This window comes from Exophiala oligosperma (assembly GCF_000835515.1).
Source record: "Exophiala oligosperma strain CBS 72588 unplaced genomic scaffold supercont1.4, whole genome shotgun sequence".
NCBI classification, from domain to species: Eukaryota; Fungi; Ascomycota; class Eurotiomycetes; order Chaetothyriales; family Herpotrichiellaceae; genus Exophiala; species Exophiala oligosperma.
This window is the reverse complement of record NW_015622821.1, coordinates 607,991-620,226: the sequence shown is the minus strand read 5'-3', so window position 1 is coordinate 620,226 and position 12,236 is coordinate 607,991. Positions and strand designations below refer to the sequence as shown.

At 50.8% G+C, this 12,236-nt stretch overlaps 5 protein-coding genes across 6 annotated transcripts; 3 read left to right on the top strand and 2 right to left on the bottom strand.

The window, feature by feature from the left end:
* The first annotated feature begins 206 nt into the window (after positions 1–206).
* Positions 207–1,948, top strand: PV06_04365 (uncharacterized protein). The gene is made up of 4 exons (XM_016405253.1): positions 207–505; positions 556–597; positions 647–745; positions 794–1,948. The coding sequence occupies exons 1-4, from the start codon at positions 348–350 to the stop codon at positions 1,761–1,763; spliced, it is 1,269 nt and encodes a 422-aa protein (XP_016263459.1). The 5' UTR covers positions 207–347; the 3' UTR covers positions 1,764–1,948.
* An 802-nt stretch (positions 1,949–2,750) lies between these two features.
* Positions 2,751–6,057, top strand: PV06_04364. 2 transcript variants are annotated; one of them, XM_016405252.1, is made up of 6 exons: positions 2,751–2,866; positions 2,998–3,239; positions 3,424–3,731; positions 3,886–3,933; positions 3,987–5,028; positions 5,080–6,057. In XM_016405252.1, exons 3-6 carry the CDS (start codon positions 3,620–3,622, stop codon positions 5,384–5,386), a joined length of 1,509 nt encoding a protein of 502 aa, XP_016263458.1. In that variant the 5' UTR covers positions 2,751–2,866; positions 2,998–3,239; positions 3,424–3,619; the 3' UTR covers positions 5,387–6,057. The 2 variants fall into 2 exon arrangements, with proteins under 2 accessions (XP_016263458.1, XP_016263457.1); XM_016405251.1 differs by having other exon boundaries at positions 2,751–3,239.
* Positions 6,058–6,242: 185 nt separating this feature from the next.
* On the top strand, positions 6,243–7,558 carry PV06_04363 (uncharacterized protein). The gene has a single exon (XM_016405250.1). It carries the CDS (start codon positions 6,314–6,316, stop codon positions 7,289–7,291), a length of 978 nt encoding a protein of 325 aa, XP_016263456.1. The 5' UTR covers positions 6,243–6,313; the 3' UTR covers positions 7,292–7,558.
* Positions 7,529–9,528, bottom strand: PV06_04362 (uncharacterized protein). The gene has a single exon (XM_016405249.1). The coding sequence runs from the start codon at positions 9,364–9,366 to the stop codon at positions 7,615–7,617; it is 1,752 nt and encodes a 583-aa protein (XP_016263455.1). The 5' UTR covers positions 9,367–9,528; the 3' UTR covers positions 7,529–7,614.
* A 302-nt stretch (positions 9,529–9,830) lies between these two features.
* PV06_04361 (uncharacterized protein) lies at positions 9,831–11,995 on the bottom strand (the record flags this gene model as incomplete). Its single annotated transcript, XM_016405248.1, has 1 exon — positions 9,831–11,995. The coding sequence occupies exon 1, from the start codon at positions 11,946–11,948 to the stop codon at positions 9,831–9,833; it is 2,118 nt and encodes a 705-aa protein (XP_016263454.1). The 5' UTR covers positions 11,949–11,995.
* Positions 11,996–12,236: the final 241 nt, after the last annotated feature.

The following is a 12,236-nucleotide window of genomic DNA, read 5'->3' as shown; positions in this document are numbered from 1 at the left end:
GGTACACTGTCTGTAGACACCTACCTCAGGTAGAGCAGCTTAAGCTTGTTTGTACGCCGCCAATGCCTAATAGCGAGGTTAAGCATAGAGTACGGAGCAGGTAGGGAGTAGAAGGGCTTGGGGAGTGGTGGACGCCCTTGTCAGCTTAGCGCCATATCCATCTTGGCAACGCGTTCCGATGGTCGCCTTCTTAACTGCGCCGACAACTACGATTTGAGACCTGGTCTCAATCAGTGTTATAGATAATCTACCCATCAAACCAACATCTGTCATTACCTCTGCTCGAGCAAGCCTTTCATCTGAGCCGATTTCCACGACACATACCTGTCCAGCATCCCGCAGCAACAATGGGAGACGTTCTGGTTGACAATCCGATTCACACTGTTCCGCCTCACAAAAAACAACCTGTATCAGACTCCATACCAGATATCGATTCACTAGAAGGAGCTGGAGCAGATGGTGGGGATGAATACTCGACACTGAAGAGATTACAGCGGCACTTGGAGTAAGAAGAAGTTCTCTATTTACGCCGGTGTCATCGCTGACCTTAAGCAGGTATATCAAGCTTCAAGAAGAATACATCAAAGATGAGCAGAGGTAAAGATTGCTTATACCGGGTCTCTCAATTAGTCTAACAAACTCTTAGATCACTCAAACGAGAACTCGTGCGCGCACAAGAAGAGATCAAGCGGATACAAAGTGTTCCCCTTGTGATCGGCCAGTTCATGGAAGCCATCGATCAAAAGTGAGCAAGATGATGCTCTGTTTTGTATGTGTTACTGACTTCAAGTAGCACCGGAATCGTTCAATCTTCGACGGGCTCAAACTATGTCGTTCGGATTCTATCAACACTCGACCGCGAAAAGTTGAAGCCATCCTCCTCGGTCGCCCTCCACCGACACTCCAACTCACTTGTAGACATTCTCCCGCCAGAAGCTGACTCCTCCATTGCTATGCTTGGGGCGGACGAGAAGCCCGATGTCACCTATGCCGATGTGGGAGGTCTGGACATGCAGAAACAAGAGATTCGAGAGGCGGTTGAACTGCCCCTGACACATTTCGACCTCTACAAGCAGATTGGTATTGACCCTCCTCGTGGCGTTTTGCTCTATGGCCCGCCGGGTACGGGCAAGACTATGCTGGTCAAGGCTGTGGCAAACAGCACAACTGCAAGCTTCATCCGGGTGGTCGGCTCGGAATTCGTGCAGAAATATCTTGGTGAAGGTCCACGCATGGTTCGGGATGTGTTCCGGATGGCACGCGAGAACTCCCCCGCCATCATCTTCATTGATGAGATTGATGCAATTGCAACCAAACGATTTGACGCACAAACTGGTGCCGACCGTGAAGTGCAGCGTATTCTTCTGGAACTCCTGAATCAAATGGATGGTTTCGACCAAACCAGTAATGTCAAGGTCATCATGGCCACCAATCGTGCAGATACGCTGGACCCGGCCCTTCTTCGACCCGGACGTCTCGATAGGAAAATCGAGTTCCCGTCACTCCGAGATCGACGAGAACGTCGACTCATCTTCAGCACAATTGCCAGCAAAATGTCACTCTCGCCTGAAGTTGATTTGGACTCTTTGATTGTACGCAACGATCCATTATCTGGAGCCATCATTGCAGCCATTATGCAAGAAGCCGGGCTTCGAGCAGTTCGGAAGAATCGCTACAATATCATTCAAGCCGATCTAGAGGATGCCTACTCGAGTCAAGTCAAGGGTGCACAAGAAGCTGATAAATTTGACTTCTACAGATGATGTACTAGCAGATGGGATTAGGTACATATGTGACCCAACATTGCGGTCGCTGGGAAACTAGAAGGCAGCACCACCATGGGCGGTTCCCCTTCTTACGCCTTTCAAGCGGAACAGAGAACTTGTAGCACTAGAATATGAAATAATGCCGGCACTTTGCTGGTTACAAGACAAGGACTAAGATCACGGCCATGGCCATTGATGCTTCTCGCACGGAATTGAAATGTACAACATCAAGGTGAAGACTGCGTAGTGCATGATCTGCGAAAGATACTGTGCATATCTTCTGTAGAAATCCGCAGTCTATAGGTACCTCTGGCTTGTACCAGTACTTCGTACGAGTACTGATGGGCACTCAAACAACAAATCGGTACTCGACGAGTTGTCCACTCGACTTCGGCAGGGTATTATATCCGTACCATCCTCAACTCTCTCATACGAGACCAACATTATCATTTTTGCGTCATTGTGAGTCGGGTGGAGAATTGCATATACAGCATTAATAATGCACGTTCGAATGGTCTGGTAAGGCAATAGTGGCAATGGTCTCCTCCACTGAGGAAAAAGGACCGAGTGAGAAGACCCATGTCAAATCACGAGAGACGTTCAATTTCCCATTTTCATCGCATGGGAATGTTTTGATTGAATGTATCAAAGCGCAGTATTGACATCTGAGTACCTATCGTTGTGTACTCTTGTTCGGAGGAATGTAGAAGCCGTGGTCGAGGTGCCATTTGAATCCTTGTTGTACTCGTACTGTACGCGAGGTGTGTGGCGTTTGGCCCGAAGAAGAAAAGGGAAGACCGAAAGTGCAGGGTATCAGGCCGCTAGGCAGAAAGCGGATGGCGTAGGCTCGGAAGATTGATGGCTTGACAATGATTGCGTCACAATTTCTCGATTTCGAAGCACCGACTTTCTGCACGAAGGCATTGCATACGAATCCGTCCAGTCAAGCATCGTTATCGTGTCTTTGTAGAATTTGTGGTGCTGTGACACTCTGGTACTTTGCCCATTTTCCCTTCTCTAGTACCCTTTTTTTTCCACTTTTCACCTTCTCTGCGCGTCGAGGACACGGCCTACAACATCCTCGTTTTCATCTCTCAAAGGTATATTCACTCTCCAGGCCTGCACGTTCCCCCTCGGGCCATCCATCAAGTGTAACGCCTGCAATAAGATTTTGTTCTTCACCTACTTTGACCCCCCTCCTCTGTCTTGGGGACGCTAACAGGCCTCGCAGTGTCTGGGCTTTGTTCTGTTCTCCCTCCAGCACACGCACTGTACTCGTACTCGTAGTGCGTTTTGGCGGCTGTATCACACATCAACGTCATCCCCATTTCTCGTCTCTAGTGGTCTTTCTCCCGAGAGATTGGGTTCCCTCGTCAATCGCCAGTGTTCGGTCGCTGGTCAGACATCGTGACTATATACCAGGATTGGGTTTCGACGCAAAATCGACTGTAGGGTGGTGAGATCTGTCTCGCAGTAAGTCGGCTGTCTGCTTTCTGACCTGCATCTGTGCTTCTCTTTGTCCCCGGCCCCAATTTCCGTACTGCTCGATCGGACTTGGGATGGTGGGTGCAAGAAGTGGCGATGACCACTGGTTCTTGGATGGCTGGCGATCGCCATGCGCTGCCGTCTTCCCTGCTGACAGACGTCTGATTCGCAGAGTTCCCCCGTCGCCCACATCGCTAGGGGCTGTTAGGGCAAAAGCCAACCCTGCTACCTCGCAATCCCTTCCAAGCCCTCTTGCCCTACCAGAGTATATGAGGCGCCTGCGCCTTCCCAGCTCTCATCGACGTCACTTTTGCAACGGCTGACGTTGTTTCCTCCATCTACGTATTGCTTCATCACCACCCGACAATATGGCGAGCGCCGCAGTCGCAACTCAACCATCACAACAACACATTGGGGCTGGCCCTACCTCTCGCACCTCGTCGCCTATGGACAATAAAAAAACCAACAATGTGAAGCAAGGTTAGTCACCTTCTCGCCGCCCCTATTAGTAAAATTTCTTCACCCTGCTATCCGCGTCAACACCACACCACCATTCGCGCATTGCCATTCTGCGGTGCACCGTTCACGGCCGTGTCATGACTACATAGAAATAATTGCTAACGACGAATGCCAGCCTCATCAACCAAGACTTCGCCTGTCCAATCTAAATCATCATTACCAGGTACGCGTCGCTACCCAAATCTTTTCCTAACAACATCACTGACCATCATCCAGAAGAATCGCAACCCACATCGCAGGCCGACGACTCCAAGCCAATCGTTCAAGCAACAGAACCCCTTGCACCTCCACCGCGACCTGCTCCTGCAAATCCTACAGAAACCCCAGATTACTTCTCAGCGGTCCACGCCAACGGAGGACTACAAGAATTCAATCCCTTTGAACAATCTTTTGGGGCTCCATCAACAGAGACGCCTGGAAAAACTCTTCTGCCGCCGGTCGCCGCACTCACGTCTCCTGCCATCCCCGGCACGAGTTCCACTGGGGGATACAATTGGCAAAGTTCACTTCGATCTGGGCCATTGAGCCCCGCAATGTTGACTGGTCCTCAACAAGGCGACTACTTCGACATACCCGGCCGTGGTTTCCCAACACCTAACGAGTCCTCACTCCGGACTGGTCTTACTCCTGGCGGTGGCGGGTCTATGTTCCCGGCCCCCAGCCCAAACTCACAAGCACTTTTCAACTCTTTGCAGAGTGGAGGCGCCACACCTGGAACACTTGACTTCCATCGCACTGCTATGAACGCGGCTGCTCGCAATAAGAACAACCAATTCGCAAACACTTCGAATCCACAAGAAGCCCTTCCCAAGACCAACATGGATAATCAACACGACGCGACAGATGCCGCCAACGGTTTGTTTATGCTAGCCAAGGGTGGCCAGCCCAACAACCAATTTGCTGTTCCCAACCCTGCACAAAACCCGGCACGAAATGGTCAAGACCAAAAGGCGGCCTCTTCAAATGGCGACAGTCCGGAAAGTCACGAGGATAGCAAAGCCAATACCCGTGGTGGTCGCGGGAAGAAGTCCAAAGCAGAGCCCGCTAACAACCGGCGAAAGTCTGAAGCCAGCGCTAAAGGAAGCAATAAGCGCGCAAAGGGTAACTCGGGAACTGCTAATGTCGATCCTGCTCTTGATCCTCATGAGGAAGAAGATATGGACAGTGACGAAGGAGATGATGACATGAACGCGACCAACAGCAATGGTAAGAAGATGACTGATGAGGAAAAGCGCCGAAACTTCCTCGAACGCAATCGGTAAGACTAAGATGTCGAGATTTGCATGACCTTTGCTAACCGTCTGTATAGTATTGCTGCCTTGAAGTGTCGACAGAGAAAGAAACAGTGGCTGGCGAACCTCCAGGCCAAAGTTGAAATGTACTCTGCGGAGAACGATAGCCTCAACACTCAAGTCGCTCAGCTCCATGAGGAAATTCGCAATCTTCGGACTCTATTGATGGGTCACAAGGATTGCCCGGTTGGACATGCCCAAGGCATTGGACAATTCCTGAATGGCATGCAAGATCCGAATGGTTTTGCCAACCAACATGTTAACCCATACGGAATGCCGATGCCGAATGGACCTCCGATGCAACCTGGCATGCAGCGGACGTAGAACGACTCTGACTTCAAACTTGTCTAACCCGTCCAATATCCATATCAAGATTAATCACTGTTATGACCATTGCAACGTTGGGCGAATGATCCCAGACTTCAAAAGAGCGGCACCATCTTGATGGCCCTGCTATTGTCATGCATCTTTGCCTTCGCAATGGTCTATACACCCTCGACGTCGACCATCATGCAACAGGTTGGCTTCGAGCCAGTGCAATAACGCGGCACTGTTTCTTTTATCATTATTTTTATTGTACATAAAATTGGGGTCTGTACAGCAGCAAAAGAACGGAGGGGGCACTTTTGATCAGGACCAGCCATGACTCTCCCTTGATGCGTTACACGAGCACAAACATATGCGGTATGTGGTGGAAGGAACGGTAAAAGGGGGGTACTGGTCTGGGGAGTCATTGCAGTTGAATTCTGGCGTTTCTCGGCGTGATTCATGTATGATTTTTCTTTCCATCAGAGTACACGGCAGGCACATATCGAGCTCCATGAAGGCTTTATATAGCTCACTCTTTCCGTAGGGTTTTTGAAACTTCACTGAACGCTTGAGCTATGTGATTGTTTTGCGGTCTTTTTCAGATCTGATATGACGCCCTCTTGATCTGAATACGTCTTGCATACTCCGCACACAATAGATTAACTATTGTATTGTTCTTTCATCCCTATCTATTAGTCTGGGGTTTTTTTATAATCCCGAGTGTTGTTTCTTTAGGTCTGATATGTGGCACTTCGATTCTACGTAACATGTTGACAGGATGCTAGTCCTAGAATATAAAAATGGCCAAAGTATTATTCATCATATTACTCCGTATTTTCCGCGTTATTGAGCGTGGTAGATATATATTTGAATCGATTCTACTTTCTGTCCTTCACCCCCCGGGCAACACTTTTTATTGTGCATGTTTGACGCGAACACGGCATGACACCACCGTTATTGGGGTCGGGGTCGACTCCCCAGCCCGTAAGAGCGTGTATCTTCGACCTCGACGGTTTGTTGATCAACTCGGAGACTTTGTTGACTGAGGCCCGGAACTCGACTTTGGCGGAATACTCTCGACCCTCGATGTCCGGGACGGTGAAAGCGTCGCTACAAGGTCGATCGGCACAAGAATCGACTCGGATCTTGTACGAGAGTGCGAATTTCTCTTCTTCCACGAAAGTTGAAGAAGCCAGGACGACGACGACGACGACGACGCCGACGCCGACGATGGAAGAATTTCAGAGTCGATTGGATCGACGATTACGAGAGGTGTTTGGTACTACGAGATTGATGCCGGGGGCTGAAAAGTTGTTGAGGAATTTGACAAGAGCGACGACGACGACGACGAGTGTGGTCGGGGACAAGGGAGGCAGTAGCGGTGGTACCGGATCGGAAAGGAAGAAGAACAGAGTGGAATTGGCATTGGCCACCAGTTCACAATCGGCCATGTACAGACTCAAGACGGATAGGTTGTCTGGTCCAGACGGCGTCTTGAGTCTCATACCGCAAGGACACAAAGTTTTGGGGGACGACGAGAGATTGAAAAGGGGTAGGGGCAAACCGTTTCCCGACATTTTCTTGCTCGCGTTGGAAGTTGTGAACGAGACGGTGAGGAAGAAGGAAAACGAAAGAGAAATCAAGCCGGCAGAGTGTCTCGTCTTTGAGGATGCCGTGGCGGGAGTCGAGGCGGCCAGGAGGGCCGGGATGAGGGTGGTATGGGTCCCCGAGAAATGGTTGAGGGACATGTACGTAGGGAGAGAAGGGGAGGTGTTTTCTTCTGCCGGACGAAGCGCCGGAGAGGGAGAGATGGGCATGGACGGAGCGGAAGCAGGTGAAAGTGGATGGGGTGAGGTTTTGTCGAGTCTAGAGGATGTTGATTATGAAAAGTATGGGATCGTGGTGGGAGATGAACAGTAAAGGAGGAAGATTGCCCTTTGCTGCTGGATGTGATGGTCGTGTGAATACATTGATATGGCAATCTTCCTCTCTCCCCCCATCCAGGCTAGACTCGTGTCTACTACAGATGACAAGTGACTATGGGTCGAAAGAGAAAGTGATTATCTGATGGTAGGAGAAACAGAACCGTTGAGGCTGTGGTGTATGTTACACAAGAATCTGGGCAATTCTTCGGACTGTGGGATCCAATGTATGAGTCTAGATTGTTTCTATCTTGCGGTTTTATATTCTTCTATACTTATGGCTGTATATTACAATATGTGCAGTCTCCGACTCCGACGACCTCACTTTCTTCTTCTCTCTTCCACAACAACCTTGCCTACCTCGACGAGGTCATCAATCAACCTTTCGACGGTTTCTTTTGTGGTTGAAATGTTGACCACTCCCCGGAAAAAGGAACCTCTTTCTACCGCATTGCTCAAGGCAGGGGCAAAATCGACCATGAAACCTCGAGAGATCAACTTTTGTGTCATGCGGCTGGTGATGGCCGTGTTACGTTTCCCGACTTCTTCCACCACGGTTGTCGCTGACCGGTCACCGTTGGAGGACCCCACCTGGTGGTTCGTTAGGTCAAAGGTCATTTTCCCTCCCGGGGCATAATAAAAGCACACTTGCAGGCAAGGTGGTGGATTCGTGCTCACGAGCACCAAGTCGGGGTGGTCCTCGACGAGTTGCGCCATGTGGCAGGCGACCGAGTGAGCGGTTTCGATCTTGTTGCGATATCCCGACGTGCCATAGTACTGCCAGGAGAGAAATAGTTTCAGACTGTCACCTCGTCGTCCACACTGGAGCGTGAGATCGGCGAGGTCCTCCGGTGGCGGCCAGTCATCCTCACCGTTCTCCTCGGTGGTGGTGGTGTTGTCCTCGTCTTCGGCGGTATCGTGGAACAGGTAACCCGCCCTCAAAGTGTTGGATCTGTGGGCGTCCCTCAGATCCTTGAGCAACAGGAAACTACAAGTGACGGGCACACCGAGCATCTTGTGCGGGTTGACGGCGATACTGTCGGCCAACTCGCACCCTCGTAGGGGCCGCCCGCGCAACGTCTCCGAGAATACAAAGCTTCCACCCCAGGCGCCGTCGATGTGCATCCACAACCCGTACTTGCGGGCGACCCGCGAGACGGCGACGAAGGGGTCGAACGAACCCAGAACCGTGCTCCCGGCCGTGGCGTTGACGTAAAACGGTGTCGTCCCGTTGACTCGCTTCTCCCGCACGATCAACGACTCGAGCGCGTCCGCGTCCATCGTTCCAGTGACCGGGTCGACGGGGACCGGAACGACGCTCTCGGACCCGAATCCGCATTGCTGTGCAGCCTTTTCTATGCTGTAATGCCCGTGTTCGGAAGTGAACATGACGAGTCGCAAGCCATCCGCACTGTTGCCGAGTGTCTTGGTCTGGGGGAACAACGAGTTTCGCGCAATCACGATGCTGGTTAGATTACTCGCGCTTCCACCCTGGACGTTGATCCCTCCGGCCCTTGGACCGGTAAAGCCGAACATCGACGCCAGTTCTTTGGCGACGTGCGTTTCGATCAGCGAGAGCACTGGAGACACTTGATAGACGTGGAGGTTCGTGTTGAGGACACTCAGGATCAAGTCCGCCGCTATGCCGGGGGGTAAAGGTGCGGCGTAGAGTTTGTCCAAGAATCCCGGAGAAGATGTGTTGACGCTGTATTTCAGGATCGACGCCAGAGAGTCGAGCAGTCCTGTACGGCCGGTGCCGTCGTCCGGGAGTGAGAGTGTCCCATCTCGCGACAGGATCGACCTCAGTTCGTCAGGCGGGTGACTTTCCACGAGCGAGGTACTGCCTATCGCCCGTTGAAGCTGGTGAGCTTCGACTTCATCGTCGGCTCGTTGGACAAAAGGAATCAGCTGGTCCAAGGTGGCCTCGAGAAGTGTCTTCAGTTGCGATGCTCTTGATGGTGTTGTGGTGCCATTCTGGAAACCGTCTGTGATGCCGTTGGAAGAAGCTTGAGACTTGTATCCATTCAACTGATGTGGGTTGCTGTCTTGTCTCAACCCCTGGAATCCCGGCATTGCTGTTACTAAACATGTGTCGAACTCGAGTCAATTTTTTTAAGGTGGAGTACGTGCTTAAATATACAGAGTATGGCAGGTCGAAACAACGACAACGACCAAAAATTCCTCTAGAAATCTATACCAAGAAAGGAATACAAAAGGAACGATACCGAAGTGAGGATGAGTCGGTACGCTTATGGCGATGACTATGGCATGATCTTATTTACAAAACACTCCGTACTGTTCCTACTACAATGTACGGGTATCTTTGCGTAAAAATCCGAGTCCCCAGAAATGACGCCATTCTGAATAGAGCCCGGGCTACATATACGGAGTACCTTGTACAGTACTGTACCCACCAGGCAGTCAGGCTGGAAATAAGGGTCAAGGAGAGTCTAGCCTTGCCGAGATATCTACATAGACTACCACGTACTCCGTACCGACGACTCGATACTACTTTGCATGAACTGAATAGTATGCTCCTACGCATTCGTCCGCACAATGGCATTCGCAGACGTCGCAGGAGTCTTTTGCTTTGCTCCGTGCATCTGTTTCTGTGCATACCTTTCCCGCGCGAGCTCGAGTCCTGACTTTTTCTGCTTCTGCTGCTGTTGTTGTCCGTTCCTTTCTTCCTTGGATCCACCATCGGCTTCACATCCATCGGTCTTGGTCTGTCCCTTTGCCAAAGCCCGCCATTCGCCAGGCCGTCTCGAATACATGTCCATGGCCCAGTTTCTCCAAACGTTCTTGCCGACCGTCGACTCTCTCAGCTGGCTGGCGTCATCTGCGAGTTCCTTGGCGATTTTCTCCTTGAGGAAGAACAACCCGTCAGTTGCCGACCAGAGGGCGTCTACTACGTACGAGCCACTGAGACTCTGAGCGACGTCGACAATGTGACCAAAGAAGCGAGGGATGAACTGTCGGCGGAATTGAGCGTTTGCATCGCTGGGGGCAAGTGCAGCCTGGATGAGTCGCGAGGCAGCTGGGTCCTTGCACATCTGGGCCAGAAATGAAGCGTCGAGTGCCAGTAGACTGTCGTGGATGGGTTGTCGTGCGGATGGGTTTTGTAACATTGCCTGAGCGAGTAGCGAGGCGTGTACGTCTGCCTTTTGTGCCGGGGTGGCTGGCTTTCGTCCAACGTCGGCTTCCGCTCCAGTTGAATCCTTCGACCTGTCCAACCCCAGTAGTCTCGGCAGGAATGTTGTCTTGTCACCTTCCAATCCGGATTCAATGATCTCAGCGACGTCTTTCAGATCGACGTGGCGCACTGTACATCGTTCTACTAGAACCTTGATGATGCCTAATCTTCGTCGCATTATCAAGGTGGGTAACTCGGTCAAGATCATCTGCTTCGCCTCCTGTAGGTCATCCTTGCCTAGTCGTTCCAAAACCTTGATCGCGACATAGCTTGCCGTCTCGTTCTTGACCATGCTGTTAAGTCGCGACTTCAGAACGTTCTTGTAGAGTTTCTTGAAGGTCTTTCCGGGTACGTGCAGGACCAGAATTTCCACCAGGTGAGAACCGACTGGGTCGTATAGTAGCCCGGAGATGAACTTTGCGCTCTCAGACTCCTCTTCCAGATCTTCGTCAGGTAACAATTTCTTGAACACTGACATCTTCTCTGACTGATGCTGTTTCCCGTACAAGGTGAGTTCCAGTCTCAACAGCAGTTGCAACACCGGGTTTCCAGTAGGATGCGTCGCTAGTGCTCTGAGATATGTAGTGTCAATTGAAGAGACCGAGCCCTCGATGGATTTTGCGAGCTCCTTGCTGAAAGACTTGGGTACCCGCCGTTTGGAGCTAGTATTGCCGTCTGCAGACGCCTTCGGCACCGGCGCTTCCAGTTTTTCCTTCTTCTTGCTGGCAAGAATCGTCTTGGTGGATTCGTCGTCCAACGGCTCCCCTGACAAAACTAAAAATAGCACTCGAAGGGTGTGAGAAGCAAATTTTTCCGTCAGAAGAAATCCAAGATTGGGCCTGAACTCTTCTGCGGCCTGTAAGAGTAATTGCTCGATCGTAGGTAAGTCTGAATCGTCATCACTTTCCCGCTGATGCTCGCCAAGTCGCTTTGCCGTTTCCAAGAAAAGAGTCTCACAACAGTGGCTTCCGAATCGGTGGCGGACAAGATACGTGAGATTGCCGAGGAATTTGTTAAAAAGTCTTCGCTGCTGCTCGGATGTTGACAGCATGATGATTTTCTCCAGGTATCTCGAACAAGACTGGCTAGAGGCGACCTTGAGTTCTTTGCCGTCTGTTTCTCGATACACCGCCTCGATGAAAGTTGCGCGGTCTTCGTCCGACTCGAAGTCATTCGCGACGATTTTGCTATTTACATTCGAGTAGTATTCCTGTTCTTCGGGGTCGAGAAGGCCATGAAACTGATCCTCTTCTAGCAACTCTTGGTGTCCGTGATCATGAGGAGCCCCAAAACTTATGAACTCGTCACCAGCATTCCCTCTGACATCGAAGTGGTCGACTTGTTCATCCCCATATTGTTCGGTGGCTTTGAACCGTTTTGAATTCTGTGAATCGCCTTCTTCGTATTTTCGTTTGTTTTTGGCCTCTTCGCGACGACCACGCTTTTTGTTTTCGCGAGGCATTTTGTGTAGTTGTGCTGAATGTGTTGGGGGGAGAGAAGGTTATCAACATAACCCTCAAGATCTTCTACGAAGTAGATCTATTTAAATGTCTTGTGGTCGGATGTCGATCAAGTAAAAAAAACTTTAAGCGAAGAAGATTTGGCGTTCGGCCAATAGCGCGGGGGGCGAGTTCAGCCTTGTTGTCGAGCTTCAGCCTCGTTTATATCAGCGGGATGGGCTCAAAAATAAAGACATGACGACGAACAGCTAAATGACTTGTAGATTGCTTTAATGTTCATTTGACAATTG

What these genes read in the sequence shown, in the direction of transcription:
- PV06_04365 (XM_016405253.1), top strand. Translation starts at nt 348, where the DNA reads ATGGGAGACGTTCTGGTTGACAATCCGATTCACACTGTTCCGCCTCAC. An exon ending in TACATCAAAGATGAGCAGAG is followed by an intron (nt 598 to 646) that starts GTAAAGATTGCT and finishes ACAAACTCTTAG; the next exon opens with ATCACTCAAACGAGAACTCG. An exon ending in ATGGAAGCCATCGATCAAAA is followed by an intron (nt 746 to 793) that starts GTGAGCAAGATG and finishes GACTTCAAGTAG; the next exon opens with CACCGGAATCGTTCAATCTT.
- PV06_04364 (XM_016405252.1), top strand. Translation starts at nt 3,620, where the DNA reads ATGGCGAGCGCCGCAGTCGCAACTCAACCATCACAACAACACATTGGG. An exon ending in AACCAACAATGTGAAGCAAG is followed by an intron (nt 3,732 to 3,885) that starts GTTAGTCACCTT and finishes GACGAATGCCAG; the next exon opens with CCTCATCAACCAAGACTTCG. An exon ending in AACTTCCTCGAACGCAATCG is followed by an intron (nt 5,029 to 5,079) that starts GTAAGACTAAGA and finishes CCGTCTGTATAG; the next exon opens with TATTGCTGCCTTGAAGTGTC.
- PV06_04363 (XM_016405250.1), top strand. Translation starts at nt 6,314, where the DNA reads ATGACACCACCGTTATTGGGGTCGGGGTCGACTCCCCAGCCCGTAAGA.
- PV06_04362 (XM_016405249.1), bottom strand. Translation starts at nt 9,366, where the DNA reads ATGCCGGGATTCCAGGGGTTGAGACAAGACAGCAACCCACATCAGTTG.